Raw genomic sequence first — 16,691 nt, forward strand, 5'->3', positions numbered from 1 at the left:
GGCCCCACTGTTGTGGTCCAGCCAAAAATGACTTAGAATCTACTAATTGAGATGCATTATTGTGCTCCTAAATTTGTCAACTTAGGAGCACATGTGCTCCATGGAAAAAATTTTTGTGAAGAGCCCTGGTGTGTGTGTGTGTGTGTGTGTGCGATCCTGATTTCTTTGCTGTTCAATGGTAAGTGACTTGTTTACCTGGCTGACATCAAGCTACTTTCTAAACCAGGACAGTGCAAAGCGCAAATTTTTTTTTTTTGTAATTTAATGTTTGTCAAGAAACAGTCAACTTTAAATCTTTAAATGTAATTTCCACAAAATATTTTCATGCCATGGGCATGTCATTTCCCTCTCATGCCAGAAGGTGTCAGCGTTCAGCTACACAGGGTGCACAGAGAACACAAGGCGGCTATGCTTAAAGTAAATGTAGTGCATCAGAACTCCCATCTTCCAGGGGATTAAACGGCGTACACTTTCAACCGATTGGAAATTATGATGGTGTTTGGTAGACTATGATAACATGATGGATCTCACTACTGGACTGCTTTTAGATACATGACCCGTCACCTCTGCTGTTCACTGGACCTTGTGCCTCAGAGATCAGGGCCCATAGAGCACTGACCTGGGATCAAGCCTCTTCATCCATATCCTACCCCTGTCCATTATGACCTAAATGACAAAACTGACCCAAGATCAGAATTCCCAATCTGAGGTGCTTTAAACCAGGATGGTCCTGCCCTGGGCCTGGAGATCTACTGTCCTGTAGGTTTTCACTCCAACCCTAATTTGGCCAACCTGATTCTGCTACCGTTCAGGAGCTCAATGAGATCTCTAGGGCAGTGTCCAAAACAGTTTATTTCCCTACTATTGAGTATATAAGTCGCATACAAGTTCAGTGAGATCTCTAGCTGTTGAATGATGTGGGTTTTTTTACGGTTGGAGTAAAAATCTACAAGATGGTTGGGCCATTGGGCAGCCCTGCTTTACAGAATACATTCCCTGGTGAGCATCCATTTTAAAAGGGAAGAGCTTCAGAAACGTAGTTCAGAGTTCACGAGGAATCACCGCATTGCAAATATTCTGATTCAGCAGGAGTGATATTATTATAACAATGGCCTGAATGTTTATAGCATGGGGTTGAATTTATACAACCGCTGATCTGAAAGAACATCATAGGTGGGGTGCAGCTGGGGTTCAGTTTTGCTTACTCTGCTCAACCATAGTTAACATGAGGTGCCCATCTGGACTGTGAACACCAGCCATTTTTCACCGGAAATGTCAATGGGTGGAGAGGGAGCGATTCATTTTCCAGTTAAATGGGGGCAGGGGGGGGGGGAGATCAGACAGCTGTACAGAGAGTTTGACCAGGACACTGGGAAACCCCCTGCCTTTTTTGAGTGCCATGGGAGTCAGGACTGCAGTTTTACTGCCACATGATGAAATTATGACCAAAATTTCACTGCTTTTTTTTTTTTTTAAGTTCACCTCTGGGGACAGAGTTATATGTGTCTGAGTTGCTATGAGTCCTGGTGTTTTCGTGGTCCCATACTGGCCTGCTGGTCTTCAGTATCAGCATTGGTTTTAGCAGCAGGTTTGCTTCATGCTTCAGCGTGATGTGAGGTCCACAGACAGCTAAACTATGTTTGGACAGAAGCTTCCAAATGTGTGCCCTGCAACCAAGATGGAGAACAGGTTGTGAGTAAGGACATTAAGTCGGTCTTTCTCATTGTTATGGAAGTATAAAACAGTGGGTGAGTGGTAGGTACCTGAGTTTAGGGGCATGTGGATAGGTGAGTGGTAGGTCTGTAGGTACCTGAGTTTAGGGGCATGTGGATAGGTGAGTGGTTGGTCTGCAGGTACCTGAGTTTATGGGCATGTGGATAGGTGAGTGGTTGGTCTGCAGGTACCTGAGTTTACAGGTATGTGAACAGGTGAGTGGTAGGTCTGTAGGTACCTGAGTTTACAGGTATGTGAATAGGTGAGTGGTAGGTCTGCAGGTACCTGAGTTTATGGGCATGTGGATAGGTGAGTGGTAGGTCTGCAGGTACCTGAGTTTATGGGCATGTGGATAGGTGAGTGGTAGGTCTGCAGGTACCTGAGTTTATGGGCATGTGGATAGGTGAGTGGTAGGTTTGCAGGTACCTGAGTTTACAGGTATGTGGATAGGTGAGTGGTAGGTACCTGAGTTTAGGGGTATGTGGATAGGTGAGTGGTTGGTCTGCAGGTACCTGAGTTTATGGGCATGTGGATAGGTGAGTGGTAGGTTTGCAGGTACTGCTGTGGGGTGAGGAGCTCCTTGCGCTCGATGAGCTGGGCCAGGACGTCCTGCGGGACGATCAGCTCTGGCACCTGCTTCAGGAGGGACTCGTCAGAGACGCTCGAGGTCTGCCCCTTGGAGAGGAAGGAGGAAGGAACCATTACCCAAAAAAATAAAGGGAGCTGAGCCCTGATCTCCAGTCACAGGAGTCAGAAGGAGCCTTTTGACCTTCCCTTTCTGATGTTATTCACTTTTTTTTTCCTTTTTGTAATGGCCAATCATATTTGCAGACCCACACAGTCAAATCCCTCACTGTGCTCAATATAAGTCCAAAAGCTGGGGCTCCTAGGATTGTTGTAATCTGTGACATCATTGCAGGAATTCAATATCTGATATGTATGGAGTGTTTTATTGAGCACAGTGGATGGTCTGCAGGAAAGGCTGTGGCATGCTATGTTATGGGAAGTGAATCATATCTTTTTCCCCATTCAGGATTCATCCGGGTCCTGGGCAGGGATAATAAAATAACAGTAGATCATCACTTTTCACCTCAAAAACATAGAAGAGCTTCATCAATCACAGAGTACATGGTTAACAACCACTATTACAATATATCAGTATGGTCATTGGTGGATATACTTCCCGGCACCCTGTGGGTATTCAGGAAGTAGTATCTACCAATCAATGTCCGCATTGTTTTGCTGGTTGTTACCAATATACTCTGTGATTGGTGGAGCTCCTCTGTTTTCTACAATTTAGGTTTACATCACAACTGTCTTATCACTATTCCACTGTTCCTGCTTCTAAAGTTCTGGATTCTGCTTCTGACTGTGTTTCAAACCTAACTCTGGATGGCCCACCTTGCTCATTTTCTGCAGATGGCTCCCCAACTTGAGGATCAACTTGAGCGTGCTGATGACCAGTTTCTCAATAGACTCCTGCTTTCTCCTGTCGGTTAGCGTCGTTGCCGGCAAGTCCAGCACCTTGTAGCTCCAGTCCTGGAAAAGCCTGCTCTGGATGTCATGTGACACCACCAGAATTCTGGACTCCAAAATCAGGCCACTGTTCGCCATGACGACAGAAACAATGGAGAAAATCATAACAATGGAGGCAATAAAATTCCGACCAAAGAAGCCTTGAGACAATCTCCTACTAATCTCTAATACCCCTTGGTAACAAAGAAAATATAACGTTATTAGTTGTTAGGATGCTCCCGTGAAGGACGGCAACTGTCCAAAATAAATAAATAGAAGTGTCAGCACAGTGAACTGAATGTAAGCTAATGAATACTCCATTGCGTTATTATAAGGGGAGCATAAACGGGCAGTAGCCAGTCGAGTGCAGGTGGCTACAGGCGCTCTGGAGCTTTCTGTGCGGTGTAACATGGCTCACCTGTGAGGTCTCGTCTGGATGTCGCACAGGTCCCGGAGCACGTACACCAGGACTTCACTGGACGACTAGGACAAGAGCAGAGGCCTGAGCAGAGCTGACCACTGATAGCTTGCGAGGCTTAGCCCTGATAAAGGCCATTTGAAAAGAAGCACAATATTTACTTTAAAAAGGCTGGAGGGGGCATTATGGTTCCTGATGGAAAAGAGGTCTGTTGGGCTAAATCTCTTGGATTATGTTGTGGTCCAGCACTCAGTTCACTGGACTCCAGTGGGGGGGTGACAGGGTCATGCAAACTTAAAATTGAGCAAAGCACACAGATTTTTAAAAATAAATAAATGCCAGCATTATAACTTATCCTGTAGAAGAGCATCTCCAAAATATATTATCAATTGTTTTAACCCTTTGAAGAGCAGGCTATTTTGAATGTTTCAGTTCAAAAATTCAAGCCAGTGTTCTAGAACTCCATTGCTTTCGGTTACCGGTACTGATTGTTGCATCAGCATTAGAATGTTCTGGGAAGAAAATTCAGATCACGTATCCGTGACCTCAAACCGGAAAGGGCTGAAAGAATCCACATCCCCTGCGGTTGGCTTTGTTTGACACTTTCTCGGGGCGCAGGAAGCGGTTGGAGCCGCTCGCTGAGTGACTCACACCTCAATTACGGCGCATGAGAGCGGGCGCAGCGTGCCACCGTAATCACCGGCGCATTCTACCCGCTCCGCCGCGCCGAATGCATTCACGGAGCTCAGCAGGGTGGCGCGGTGAGCCAGTCGAATGGAGGGGCGGTCACGCTACAGCACGCTTCCTTCATTTAGCGGGCGTTTACCAAGCAAAGGGGCCAAAGATGGCCGCATTACATTACATTACAGGCATTTAGCAGACGCTCTTATCCAGAGCGACTTACACAATTTTTTACATAGTATTTTTACATTGTATCCATTTATACAGCTGGATATATACTGAAGCAATTTCGGTTAAGTACCTTGCTCAAGGGTACAACGGCAGTGTCCTACCCGGGAATCGAACCTGCGACCTTTCGGTTACAAGCCCAGTTCCTTACCCACTGTGCTACACTCCGCCTCCCTGCTGCCCCGCCCGCGGGGCTGTTCCCCTACCTCCACGACGTGCACCACGTGGGACGGGTAGAGGAGGAGCAGGCCTGTGAACGCGTCCGCTTGGTAACCCAGCTGCAGGCGCTGGGATAACTTCTCATAATGGGCTGCAAATTGCAGGGGAGAGAGCAAACAAAGCGGGGCTGTAATTTCAGGCCTTGTCAAATGAGTGGCAGTTTACAACCGCAGCCAGAGCCCACGGTTAAGAATAGAAGTGAAGGAAGTGAACTCACCAGTCCCACTAAAAAGCTCACACAATAATTCTGTAAACAGTGTGCTGCTGAGAGCTGAATCATAATGACTGTATTATAAAAGCTGCTAAAAGCTAATCTTGGATTCTATAAATTGTTAAATAATATGATGGTTCCTAATAATAATAATAATAATAATAATAGCATTATTTATACAACATTTTTCATGCTTATAACCTCAAAGTGCTTAGCATTGATACATCACAAGTTTTTCTCTGTGCTTCACCAGTTCCAGATTGATGGTCACATTAAACTGAATTTTTATTCAAACCCATAATGGCCATTTCCTTAGGCCATTTCTCACCATAGCTCTTGCAACACGAGCCAAAATGGTAGATCGCCTCTTTATGTCCTTGAGCCTCACCAACTGCTTCAGCGCTACTGACCCCCAGAATATCATTAGCATTTTAAAACTCTTCTGGAGGCCTCCTGCACCCGCCCACCTTGTTCTGTGCGCAAATGAATGCAGCCGCTCGCCAAGCGGTCCATACACTTGGAAGAAATCCTGCCGCTTCACTCTAACCCCTGGGCTTTGGGCCAAGAGACTGTCTTGTCTGGTGGGGGGTGGGGGGTGGGGGAGTGGGGGGGGGGGGGGCGGTGGCGAGTGAGCAGCACTCACAACAAGGGTCAGTTTGCTGTGGAAACACCCACAAACTGCATTATACGACTGGCCCGTCGGCAAAGTCCGAGCAAGGCAAGGGTGCCGGCAGACCCAGATTCAGCCATGACACCGATGCGCAACCACGTCCTAACCTTTGACCAGTTAACCAATTTAAGCAAATGCTGCCATTTTATTTTCTGTTGGGCTTGTGTATTAAAAGGTTCTGAAGGGGATAGTTGCTGTCAGCACGGCGGAGGTGTATTGTAATCTGCACCACCAGACACCAGAGCTCTCTGCCCTCGCCGAACGGCTCTGATTGGTGTTGGGCAGTGACGGCAGGCCTACCTCCCAGGTCTCTCTTGTCAGCGAGCTCCGGGGAGATCCTGCCGACGACGACCAGCCGGTGCAGCAGGAACTTCTGCAGGAGCAGAGAGCGTCGTCAGACGGTGGGCTTGGAGAGTGAGGTCGTAGGTACTGTGGACAGGTATTGGAACACAGTACAGAGACACACCCCCTATATGCACGCGCGCACACACGCACTCACACACACACACACACACACGCACACACACACTTCCCATACGCATGTCAATCTGGACGCATGTACTCAATTTGAACCTGATGTAATTCAATACTATAAAACACTATGTACACACATACACAAAAACACACACCTTCACTTCACAACCCACTTCATATATGGACATCTGTACTCGTATTCTCTAAGACAAACACTCACACATACAATTGTGCACAATTACATCGGATTTGAATCCGATGTAATTCAATACCACGAGACACAGAGCTAAATAAAATAACCAGTCCTGACTGACACTTAAAAACTTAAAAACTTCTCTAAACCTGAAAATATATCTTCAGTCACCCAACAATACTGCAAGCAGAACAAATACATTATACCAGTTACTTACCCTGAAAAACTTCTCTGTACACACAGAGGTAATACTGCAGTAAAACGTGGCTTGCTCCTTTGCAAAGTAAAGACCAGTAACAATCATTTCTGCCCCAGGAAAAATCTCTCACAGCATCCCTCCTCTTTCAAAATCAAACACAATTCAAGATTTTTCACCTCAGTTTCACCCACCTTACAGTACTGTGAGTACATAAATCAAACAAAACAAGCCTGTTGTTAAATAAAGCTTTTTTTAGCGCTGTATTTACAAACTTTGAATGATTTGGTAGAAGGGAAGCGTGATCTTCATGAGACAGTTGATAAAAATTTGAAGATGGACAGAGGAGTCCATGGCAGTTGCTGATTCCGGTACTGACCATCTCTTCTTCAGGACTCAGGATCATCCTCTGGGCCAGGCGACGGTGAAACAAATTCGTCCTGGCCTTCTCCTCCGAGCTCTTCTGCTTTTTGTCCCTGCCGCCCTGCTCCATGTCCGTACGTCCGTCCGACCGTCTGCGGTGACTGGGCCAGTGAGGGCTGGTTCCTGGCTGTGGGGCTGGGTCCACCCCTCTCCCTGCCTTGTTTACCTCACTCGTGCCGAAGACATATCCTGGAGACCCGCTGATCCCCCCCCCCCCCCCCCCGGTAAAGTCCCCCCTACTCAGCAGCTCCGCTTGAGCTTACACGCCCCACAGCGGAGCAGAAAGACTTCCCCCCGCCCACCCCTGCTCATTGGGGATGCTGGGACCGTAGGTCCCCCAGGCTGCCTGGCTATGGGGAGCAATGACAAAGAGTGGAGGGGGGGGTGAATGGCATGTTTTAGCAGGTGGGGGGGCATTGGGGACAGCTTTGGTGAATTTATACACAAACCCCCCCCCCCCCCCCCCCCCCCCCCCCCCCTTTCCCCATCCCCTCCCCTCCACTGGCATTCTGTTTGTTCTGTAGATTGCCTGTTGGGGAGGCTGAGTCGCTATGACAACGGAGATCGCATTCCCTTTCGTTTAGTGGCTTGAGTGTCTCATTTGAATCTGAAAGGAGGCCTGGGGTCGGTCCTGTTCGCAGGAGCTTGTACACTCTGCCCGACTAGACCGAAGGCTTTAAGAGTCGCCCACTCTCCTGTATATCCACGGCGAGTCTGATGTCTTTGTCATTTCTTGTGAAATTTGGAGAGAATCAATACAGATAAACCACTTTATTTCTCCACACCTATGCAGTTCCAAGCAGCTGGTAGACCTGAGAGCTAAACTAAAAGCCTCGAACAACACCTGATCACCAGCACGGCACTCAAATGCATCAAATGCGCTGTCATTTCTCGCACAAATGTGACGATCTACGTTTCTGTGGGACTCCTCGTGCACTATTGCTCTAAATTGAGGGCGTTTCTGAACCCTCCTGGCCTGCAGCTCAGGTGGACAGGCAGAATCAGAGACCCCTCAGCAGCTACAGCTGCAGAAACCAGTAGCGAGACTGCTGTGCTTCTGTGTGTGTGTGTGTGTGTGTGTTTGTGTGTCCCTGGGCAGCCATATGTGTTTACAAAGCAGTCACGGATGTCAGAGACAACAAACCTTTCTAAGAGCTCTGCGTGAGTCTTCCAGTTTCCTGTAGAGCGACTCTCTCTCCCCGAAGGAGTTCTCCATGTCAAGGGGAGTCACACGGGGCTGCTTTGATCTGCACGCCATGATCAGAATTTTTGTTTTGGCTTGTTCCTAGGCAACGGCGGGTTAAGGGGAGTGGCTGAAGTGCCAGCTTTATGGGCTGGGGGACACAACGTGACTGTTAAAGGTGAAGGACTCCCATTGTCCTATTGTTTGCACTTACACCTGACTACGCTTTAGTCTTCTGTTACTCAATGCCGTAGGCTCATTAAATAACAGCACACACTGTGGGCGTCTACATTTCTTCTCATAATAACCTTTTACACAACGGTGGTGTTATAAGCCATTAAGATTAAGTACCTTGCTGAAGGGTGAAACCGCAATTCTCACATGCATTTCCACTCGTAACCTTGCGTTTATAATTTCACTTCATTGCGTAATTATTTCTGTCAGAAAAAAAATCTCAATTATATTTTTAACATAAATACATACTTGTTCTGTCACATCAGTCCTCAATCTGAGGGACTTTTGCTGCCTTATTTGAATCAACTTTCAGCCCAGTTGAAAGTCATAGATGACCCCCCCCCCCCCCCCCCCCAAAGGGCTTAAAACACAAAGGGTTAGGGTTAGGGTTAGGGTTAGGGGGCAGTTCCCAGATTGGGCATTTCTGTTGTACCCTTGAGCAAGGCAGTCCAACTGAATTTGCTTCAGTAAATATACAGCAACAACCTGTGAAAAGGTATTTGCCTCTTTCCTGATTGAATCTATTATTACAGTTACAGTTTGCTTCAGTATCTGTTCTTGATAAATTAATTAGTTAATTGATTAATTGGTCTGATAAAGCCTTGGAAATGTGCAAGAACAAAAACCAGCAATGCACTGTATCTGAACTTCTGGGAACCAAACCTGATACTCAAAATATATTTGGAATATTTCAGAAAACAAAAAAGATCTCTTCTAACTTTCTTTTCTCTTTTGCCTTCTCTGTCAGTGGAAAACTGAGCGATATGCTCCACATGCTCATTGTGTCCTCAATTTAAATCTGCAATTAACATGTTAGTGTCTAAAATATAAAAGCCATGTTATCATGTTCCAAATCCTCAATGTCTTTCACGTTTGTCTTCTGTACAATGTTCTAGTGCTGCACCCTGGTGGCCACTGGAAGAACTGTTGCCTGTAAGTTGCGATATCCAACTAAATGTACACAAGCACATTTTTTTTTATAAAATAATGTAATAAACGGATTCACATTTGTTTCTTTCAATGGCAACCTAACATTACAAAACAAATTCCTTCGAGGCTCTGCTGAAGGTTTCTTCCCATTACCCGCCAGGGAGTTTTTCCTTGCCACTGTTGCCCTAGATGTGATCTTGTGGGGTTCAGGCCCGAATCTCAGTAAAGCTGCTTTGTGACAATGCCCTTTGTGAGAGCTATACAAATAAAATTGAATGGAAACTAAACTGAATTCACATGGAGCCTGCATTCCTCATATTACCGTAATTATAGTCCCCTTGGCAGGAGCCGTCCAGCGCACAGCTCAGTAAATGTAGCCTGCGCGGTTTGGCGATGACGATACACATGCCAATCCACAGCGTATCCCAGATGTGCTATTTTGAGTTTGTGTTGGGTGGGCAGGGTGGCTAATGCATAACACACATGCTGTTTACAAAGGTCTGGCTAATGCAAACCACTTGCACTGTAGCTGTGCACTGAGGATATTGTTTTATGCCAGGGTGAATCAAGGAGTCGTGGACTATGAGCCACGACAAGGTCCGTTACTCCTTAATTCCTGCTACGATTTAATAAAGGCACCAATAAGACATTTTTTGCTGTCTTCATTGCCACAAATGAAATAGTTTCCTGATTTCAGCTGTGTATGTACACTAACACGTTTTTTTAAAAATGATTTTCAGAGAAATCCAAGCACAACTGCACCTGTTTGCTCTGTTATTTGAGGTATCTTAATTAAAGTGTTGACTTGCTTAAGTAGAGCCACTGTCACAATTTGCATTCCCATAGCAAATGTTATATCCATTGCCAATAATTGTTCATTTGCAGTTGAAAATTAGAAATGAATCTGACTATGAACGCAATTTTGTTTCGGTGCTTACAAAAACCTTGGTGAGAAACTTGCACTGTACAGTACGTGAGACTGCATTAGTTTAGGCTTATGGAGCAAAATCTAGGTTGAGCATAGCTGACGACTTGCATTTGTAGTGGATTTGAGTAAACAATACGTGATTGCGTCATCATAGGAGGTTCGATGACGTTTGGGTGATGTCATCGCGTGGTCTCGAGTGTGCCGGAAGCTGTGCTTGTAACTCCCTGGAGTCAGGCTGCAGTTTTATTTCTAGTGAACGCTAGGAGACGACGGGAATGTATTAAGACCGGGATACGCGGATACACTACATGGAAATGACAAGGTTGTATACAAATATATATTAATATGTCTGTTTTGGCTTTGTGATTATTTAATGATCAAAAAGAGTAAAACCTATGATGTTGTTAGTCGTATTTTTCAGCTGTCTAGCTTGAAAGAAGACACGACGCCGCCGTATCTGTTGACAGCCGACTTGTTTCAGTTTGACGTGTCATGCACCTCGGTATTACATTCGCTAACTGAAAAGCTAGCTGAATAGTCATAGTTTTTATTTTAGTTGGTAATATAAACATTTAGCTTGTTGTGTTTAGAATCACTCTGTTAAAATTAAACGTATAATTTTATCCAAATCAGTCCAATTTTACAGCATTGTGCTGTTTGAGAACGCGCTACCGGGCGCAAGGGTAATGCCAGAATTAGCCATCTCCACAATTGATATTTGTGGGATTAGCTATCGTTTGCTAGGTGTTTCTAGCAAGCTCAATTCACGCGTGAGCAGCGTCTGGCGTAAGGCCAAGTTAGCCTGTTAGCAAGCTATTATCGCTAGCTGTTTATCGTACAGGATGTATGGCTGGTTATACACTGTTGTCGGTTATCTATTAACAATTGATTTACTAAATAAATCGTGCGATATACATAGCTAGCTAACTAACGTTCATAGCTATTTGCGTAGAATGGCATCACGTTATCTGGCTAGCTGCTAAAGAAAGCGATAGTCTAGTTCTTAGATGGGTACCTGTCAGATTTAAGGACCTAACGTTTGCGTAATCAATGAAATGAATATGTTCCCAGTTTTGACATTACACATTACCTAGTTAGCTACTTCATGTTTTTCAGTGGCTATAGTAGTAGTTAGCAATCAACTATCAACTAGCTGTCAAACTAACACCCCAAGATAACAAAGATGTCTCATTTCTTTTGGACTAAAAGATAAAAATAGCTTGTTTGAGCTAGCAACAGCTCGTCGCGTCCCGTAACAGCTCTGAGCAATGCGAGAAAACGCATTCTCGGCCATTGATTAATTATATACGTGTGCTTCCGTGTGCTTCCGTTTACTACTTTTTCTTTGCCTAAGATTTTCTTTGGACACCACAGTGTTAGAACCACAAGACACGACCAACGAAATTATTCGGCTAGATTGGAACAAATTTACATATCAATTTGTTTTATCTTCAACATGAAGAGGTTGAAAAAAATGGGTTGCCTTGTGATTTGGACTTTAGTCTGAGCATATATCGATAATCCACGTAAGAAATGGGTTGTTCCTGTGGTTTGAATTGCACTGTTTTTTATATTCATATGATGGGTATAATTGTGGCTAACGAGTATTGATCTGGGGTGAAAGAGTAGGGTTTTCCTACGTGGTGTCTTGGCTGAATTCCCATTCCTATAGCTGTGAATCTGGATGCCAAAGTCTCATATCTAACATGGCTTCATAAACCATTTTATGTGCACTCCGTTCTGTCGGTACAGCTAGTGTTTATTCTAGTGTAATTGACCCTCGACACTAATGCTGTCTTTAGGCTATAAATTGGTAGTTCGCAAACAGAGTCAGATTATCTGGAAAGCATTTTTGAGGTTTGTGGATGTGTGACGTTCTATAAACTCATACAGTATAGTGTTATGTGATTCAGACAGATGTGTTGTGCAGATTCTGGACGCATATAGCCTGTGGCCAGCGATGACTGGGAACCACATGCAGTTCTGAAACAATGCGAAGGCTATTTAGTCACAAGTGCTCTTGAAATAATCACCATGACTGATTCATTCTCCTCCACAAGCTGAGTGTGAACAGCTGCAGGCACGATGGCGGTTGTGTTTCTGAAGCTGGCTCTCGGTGCGGAGCTCCAGGCAGTGTTGTTTGAGTGTGAGCTGGCGTGCGCTGTGCAGTCTGTGGCCCTTTAAGGTGGCCCCTGAGCTCTGACCTGCCGGCTATTGCCCCCCGACGGGAACACGGGCTCACCTATCTCCCTCCGCCCCGGGCACACGTGAGCGGAGGGAGGGGGGAGGGGGGCACGGGGAGCGAGTCTCATCCCTAAAGCATGCCTCTTCACCGCCATGACTCACCGCTTTCTGCGAATAACGCGCAGGAGAGCCTCCAGTAGGAAATGCCAGGCGAAAGCCTGCTCACTTTTTCCCCTCCCCGCCCTGCCCCGCTCCGCTCTGCTAACGCCGGCCAGATGGGCCCGGGACAGGTCATCCCTTTCCCAGCACGCTCCAACCCCCCCTCCCCCCCTCTTCTGGGGCTCCTCTCGGGTGATGCAACCGTTGCATCATGTGAGCACGTTTGCGCAAGCGAAGGTACTGACCCGCAAAGTCAGTTCTGGGGCTTTTAGGGGAGTGACAGCAGCACCACGTGTTGTCTCCTCGTTGGGCTACGCATTAGCGCTCGGCTCGTTTGGGTTCTCTTCCTCTCAGCGTAAGGCGTGCGCCCTGTTCCTCTCCCCCGTTAATAATTCATCGTGCTCCCGGCCTGCGGGCCGTTCGTCGGCCCTCTCGCGCGCAGGGTTCATTCGGAGACAAACCAGCGCTGCGGAGGGAGGGGTATTTATCGGCGGAAGCTCCATGGCAACGGCAATGTGCCCCCCCCCCCCCCCCCCAACCCCTCGTCATTGCGGAGCTGAGGTATGTCGTACGTCTGCTTTCGGGAGCAGAGGGGCTGAGGCCCCCCCCCCCACCTCTCCTCCGGGCTCACTGGCTATGCCTGCTATGAGAGGCATTTCTCCCCTACGTCACAGTCAGCTGTTTCTCTCAGACCGCCCGTCTCAGAGTTCCACAGAGCGGCCTCCTCTCCCCCCTCTGTGTCTCGAGCGTCTGTTTCTCTCAATCACCCCGTCCCTGGGTTCCATACAGCGGCCACGGGTCTGTTTTTATCCCCCCGTACCCGAGGCTATTTTAAAGCTGCTGTTGCTCTGAGTTTAGCTTCCACAGCGAGGCGACGCTAAGTGGCTCACAGTTGTGAGGCCCTGTGAGTGACATGGAGATGATGAACGGTGATTAATATTGACTTTACATTTAGAGTGATGATAATGTTGACTTTTATGAATGGTAGTGATATTTGACTTTATGTGAGAGATGAATGATATTGACTTCATGTGATGATGTGAATTTCCCTTTGTGAGGAGCACAATTTGATATGCGTCTTGATGGTTCACGTAAGCAGCGTGTTTAAAGACAGTACGCCGCACTCCTCTGGGTGGGCACCTGTTAGAAAAGAGCTGCCCTCCTTAAATGCTGTCTGCACCTCTGGGAGTTGAAGGAGATGCGGTCAGTGATGAATCAGTGATGCTACATCACTGTGGTGCTGTGGAGCCCTCATGTAAGCCAAGGCCATTTGTCATCGTCATTTTTGCAGTCTTTGCTAGTAAGACGAGTGGGGGGAAAATGTAAAAAAAAAATAGCCTAAATAAAATATATTGTACTTTTGCTTTTCCTTTTATGATCGATGCCCCCCTCCTGCCATGGTTGCAGTGGCTGTTTAGCTGTTTAACATGTCCTGTGGACTCTGACTCCTGCTGTAACTGCTCACTCCGTGACCATGTCCCCCCCCCCCCCCCCCCCCCCCCGCCACGCTCGTAGTGAGGCACGGTACGGCGTCGTCCGAAACAGAGGAAGGAAGTGGAGCGCAGGCGCTCGCACCGCCAAGTCTGCTCGACTTTCCGAAGCCATTCCGGTCTGCAGCCCTCTGCGTGGGCTTCAGTGACCCCTAATGCTCTGAATCAGCGGTGATCAGCCCTGTTCCTGGAGAGCTACAGTCCTTACAAAGCACCGCTCATTCAACAGCTGCAGATCCTGCTGAGCTGCTAATTAGTGCAGTCAAGTGTGTCAAATTAGGGTTGAAATGAAAACCTGCAGGGCAGCGGATCTCCAGGAACAGGGTTGGCAGGGCGGCAGTGTAGTTTAATGGGTAAGGAACTGGTCTTGTAACCGAAAGGCCGCAGGTTCGATTCCCAGGTAGGACGTTGCACCCTGGAGCAAGGTACCTAACCTGCATCGCTTCAGTATGTATCCAGCTGTATAAATGGATGCAATGTAAAAGTTGTGTAAGTCGAACTTGATAAGAGCTTCTGCTAAATGCCTGTAATGTAATGTAATGTTTACCACTGCGCTGAATAAGTATACAGCGTCAAAGCTGAGGCGAGGGTTAGCTTCCCCTCCCTGAATTTAACATGGAGGCCGTGCACTTGTGCTTCCCCCATGGGCGCAGCTGGCTTTGCATCGGGTGCGCTGTGCTTAATGGAACTCGGCTCAGTCTGGCAGGACACTCCAGCCTCCCCTCTTTGCAAACGGCAGGCAAATCTCTGGAAAGGAGCCCTGCGGCGTGCAGGGTGCAGGTAGAGCCCTTCCAGGATCACTGAGTTTGTCCTGCACCATGGAACCTGTCTCTGTCCGTCCTGGGCAGGAAGTGGCTACCATCTTGGACGTTTCTCAGGTTTTTTTTTTTTTTTTTTTTGCTTATTTAGCGTGACAGAAGCACTTTTTGCTGGGGAGCGGCGTCGAGCTAAAAACCCCCAGTCAGCCGGGCACAGGTGCGGTTAGCAGGGACGCTGGTGTTGCGTTTCAGCATGGGGCCTGCTGGCCGCATGCAGGAACACCTGTCCTTCACCTGTTTGTCCTCGCTCCCTGCCTGCTCGAGGGACCCCCGGGTCTGAGGGAGAGGGTGGGAAGCGTCGGCACGCCAAATGAAAAGGACCCACCAGTGTGGGCCATTCATTTAGTAGCTGAAATACCCACCGCTGTGGGACATAGGGGCCTATGTGTTAATGGGAGTGATTCAGCCTAGTAATGGTTCATGAATTCTTTGAAGTTGCCTCTTATTTGCCTGGGGTTCAGTACCCAGCTCCGCCCCCTCTAAGCCTGTGGCCACTCCCCTTTATGAGTAAGCGGGGTCATGGTTAGGGCTGTGGACTCGCATGCAGAGGCAGCAGTAGACCATCCCATCCCCTCCCATGACTTCCCATCCATCATTGGCTAATCCATGTGCTGGAAATCCCTCTAATCTGCTGAGGATAATTCCTCAGGTTGCGCGTCTCTCCGCTTCCAGAAAGTCCCTTGTGCTGTCAGCCTGTGCCTCTCTGCCATTGAGAAGGTCCCCGCCTGTCCATATTCTTGTAGGCATTGCAGTTCTTCCTGGGATTTTGAGGCCGCAGTTTTCTGACTGAGGTGCAACCAGACTCCTGCTTTGACACCGGTATCCCCACAGACACCCAGTTACCCGAAATGGGTACTTGGCACTTTGCATGTAAAGAATGTGGATTTCACCTTCAGCCAAGATGGGCACCTCTGTCTACACCGTAACTGTGTAATCACAAGACTTCACAAATACACCCTGAGGAGAGCAGACCTCAGCTTTGAGACACATACTGTGTATTTAAACACTCTGTGTAATCCCGCCGCTTACACACAAATCCGAAACAGAGTAAATGCCAGATTTAGGATAGGCACCGGATCAAAACTGCGTACATTTAAACTACAAAATGAGTAGTCATGTCCCTTAAATGTTTACCCTAATGTTGATGGGCCTTAGTTTTAGGAAAGACATAGGCTAAGCATAGTGTACACTTAATGTAGTTGTGGACTTTGCATGTGGAGCGTGCGCCTCAGGGTTTTTGCATAGACATTTGTATATTATCTGGAAACATGATCTCATTGGCTGTGGAGCGTGCATGTGAACTCTAAAGAGGGCGGTCCTCAGTTGTGGGAGGGGCCTCCATTTAAACGCTCGGTGTCGTTGCCCCAGAGTCCTTGGGATCAGGCTTAGGACGGGCGTCTGTGTTAAACCTGCCCTGTCGCTGTGTGTCTCGCCTGTGAACCCTAACCAGAGTGGATTTCACATTCAGGGCTTCGCCTCTAAGCCCCCCTCCCCCCCATAATGGCAGAGTCAGAGTGATGGATGGCACAATCACGCAGGCCACAGTTTACGTCCACCCGGGGGGGGGTTGTCTTATTACCCCCCCCCCCCCGTGTCTTTTTGATCATTGTTATTACATTTTCAATCATCTTACTGTTGCCGTGTCTGACAGTGTACATTGGAACTTGACGTTGTTTGTCATTAGCATCACAGCACACAGAATCAGAGCTGCATTTAAACGTGTAGCCTAAACCCAGGACTGTGTCCCCGTAAGTTGGCTGTGTCCCTGTAAGTTGGCTGTGTCCCCGTAAGTTGGCTGTGTCCCCGTAAGTGTGGCTGTGTCTG

General features: G+C 47.4%; 2 protein-coding genes across 3 annotated transcripts in view; one reads left to right on the forward strand and one right to left on the reverse strand.

Annotated features, from left to right (window-relative positions):
* Nucleotides 1-438: 438 nt before the first annotated feature.
* Nucleotides 439-7,173, reverse strand: LOC118221818 (testis-expressed protein 47). Its single transcript, XM_035407212.1, has 7 exons — nt 6,898-7,173; nt 5,956-6,028; nt 4,762-4,865; nt 3,647-3,711; nt 3,115-3,316; nt 2,226-2,388; nt 439-1,667 (listed from the first exon to the last, which is right to left on the reverse strand). The coding sequence occupies exons 1-7, from the start codon at nt 7,009-7,011 to the stop codon at nt 1,630-1,632; spliced, it is 759 nt and encodes a 252-aa protein (XP_035263103.1). The 5' UTR covers nt 7,012-7,173; the 3' UTR covers nt 439-1,629.
* A 3,229-nt stretch (nt 7,174-10,402) lies between these two features.
* The window catches only part of LOC118221343 (nuclear distribution protein nudE-like 1-B), a 28,657-nt gene continuing 22,368 nt past the window's right edge, over nt 10,403-16,691 (forward strand). For both annotated transcript variants that reach the window (XM_035406320.1, XM_035406319.1), the window contains exon 1: nt 10,403-10,538. The gene's annotated coding sequence lies outside the window, so the exon portion shown is untranslated. The remainder of the gene's footprint in view (nt 10,539-16,691) is intronic.

The sequence above is a fragment of the Anguilla anguilla genome, chromosome 2 (assembly GCF_013347855.1).
Source record: "Anguilla anguilla isolate fAngAng1 chromosome 2, fAngAng1.pri, whole genome shotgun sequence".
Classification (NCBI taxonomy): domain Eukaryota; kingdom Metazoa; phylum Chordata; class Actinopteri; order Anguilliformes; family Anguillidae; genus Anguilla; species Anguilla anguilla.

Excerpts from the sequence above, each read along its gene's own strand:
- LOC118221818 (XM_035407212.1), bottom strand. The coding sequence starts at position 7,011 with ATGGAGCAGGGCGGCAGGGACAAAAAGCAGAAGAGCTCGGAGGAGAAG. Across the intron at positions 6,029-6,897 it reads TGAGTCCTGAAGAAGAGATG|AAGTTCCTGCTGCACCGGCT; the intron begins GTCAGTACCGGA and ends CTGCTCCTGCAG. Across the intron at positions 3,712-4,761 it reads ACGTGGTGCACGTCGTGGAG|TCGTCCAGTGAAGTCCTGGT; the intron begins GTAGGGGAACAG and ends CTCTTGTCCTAG.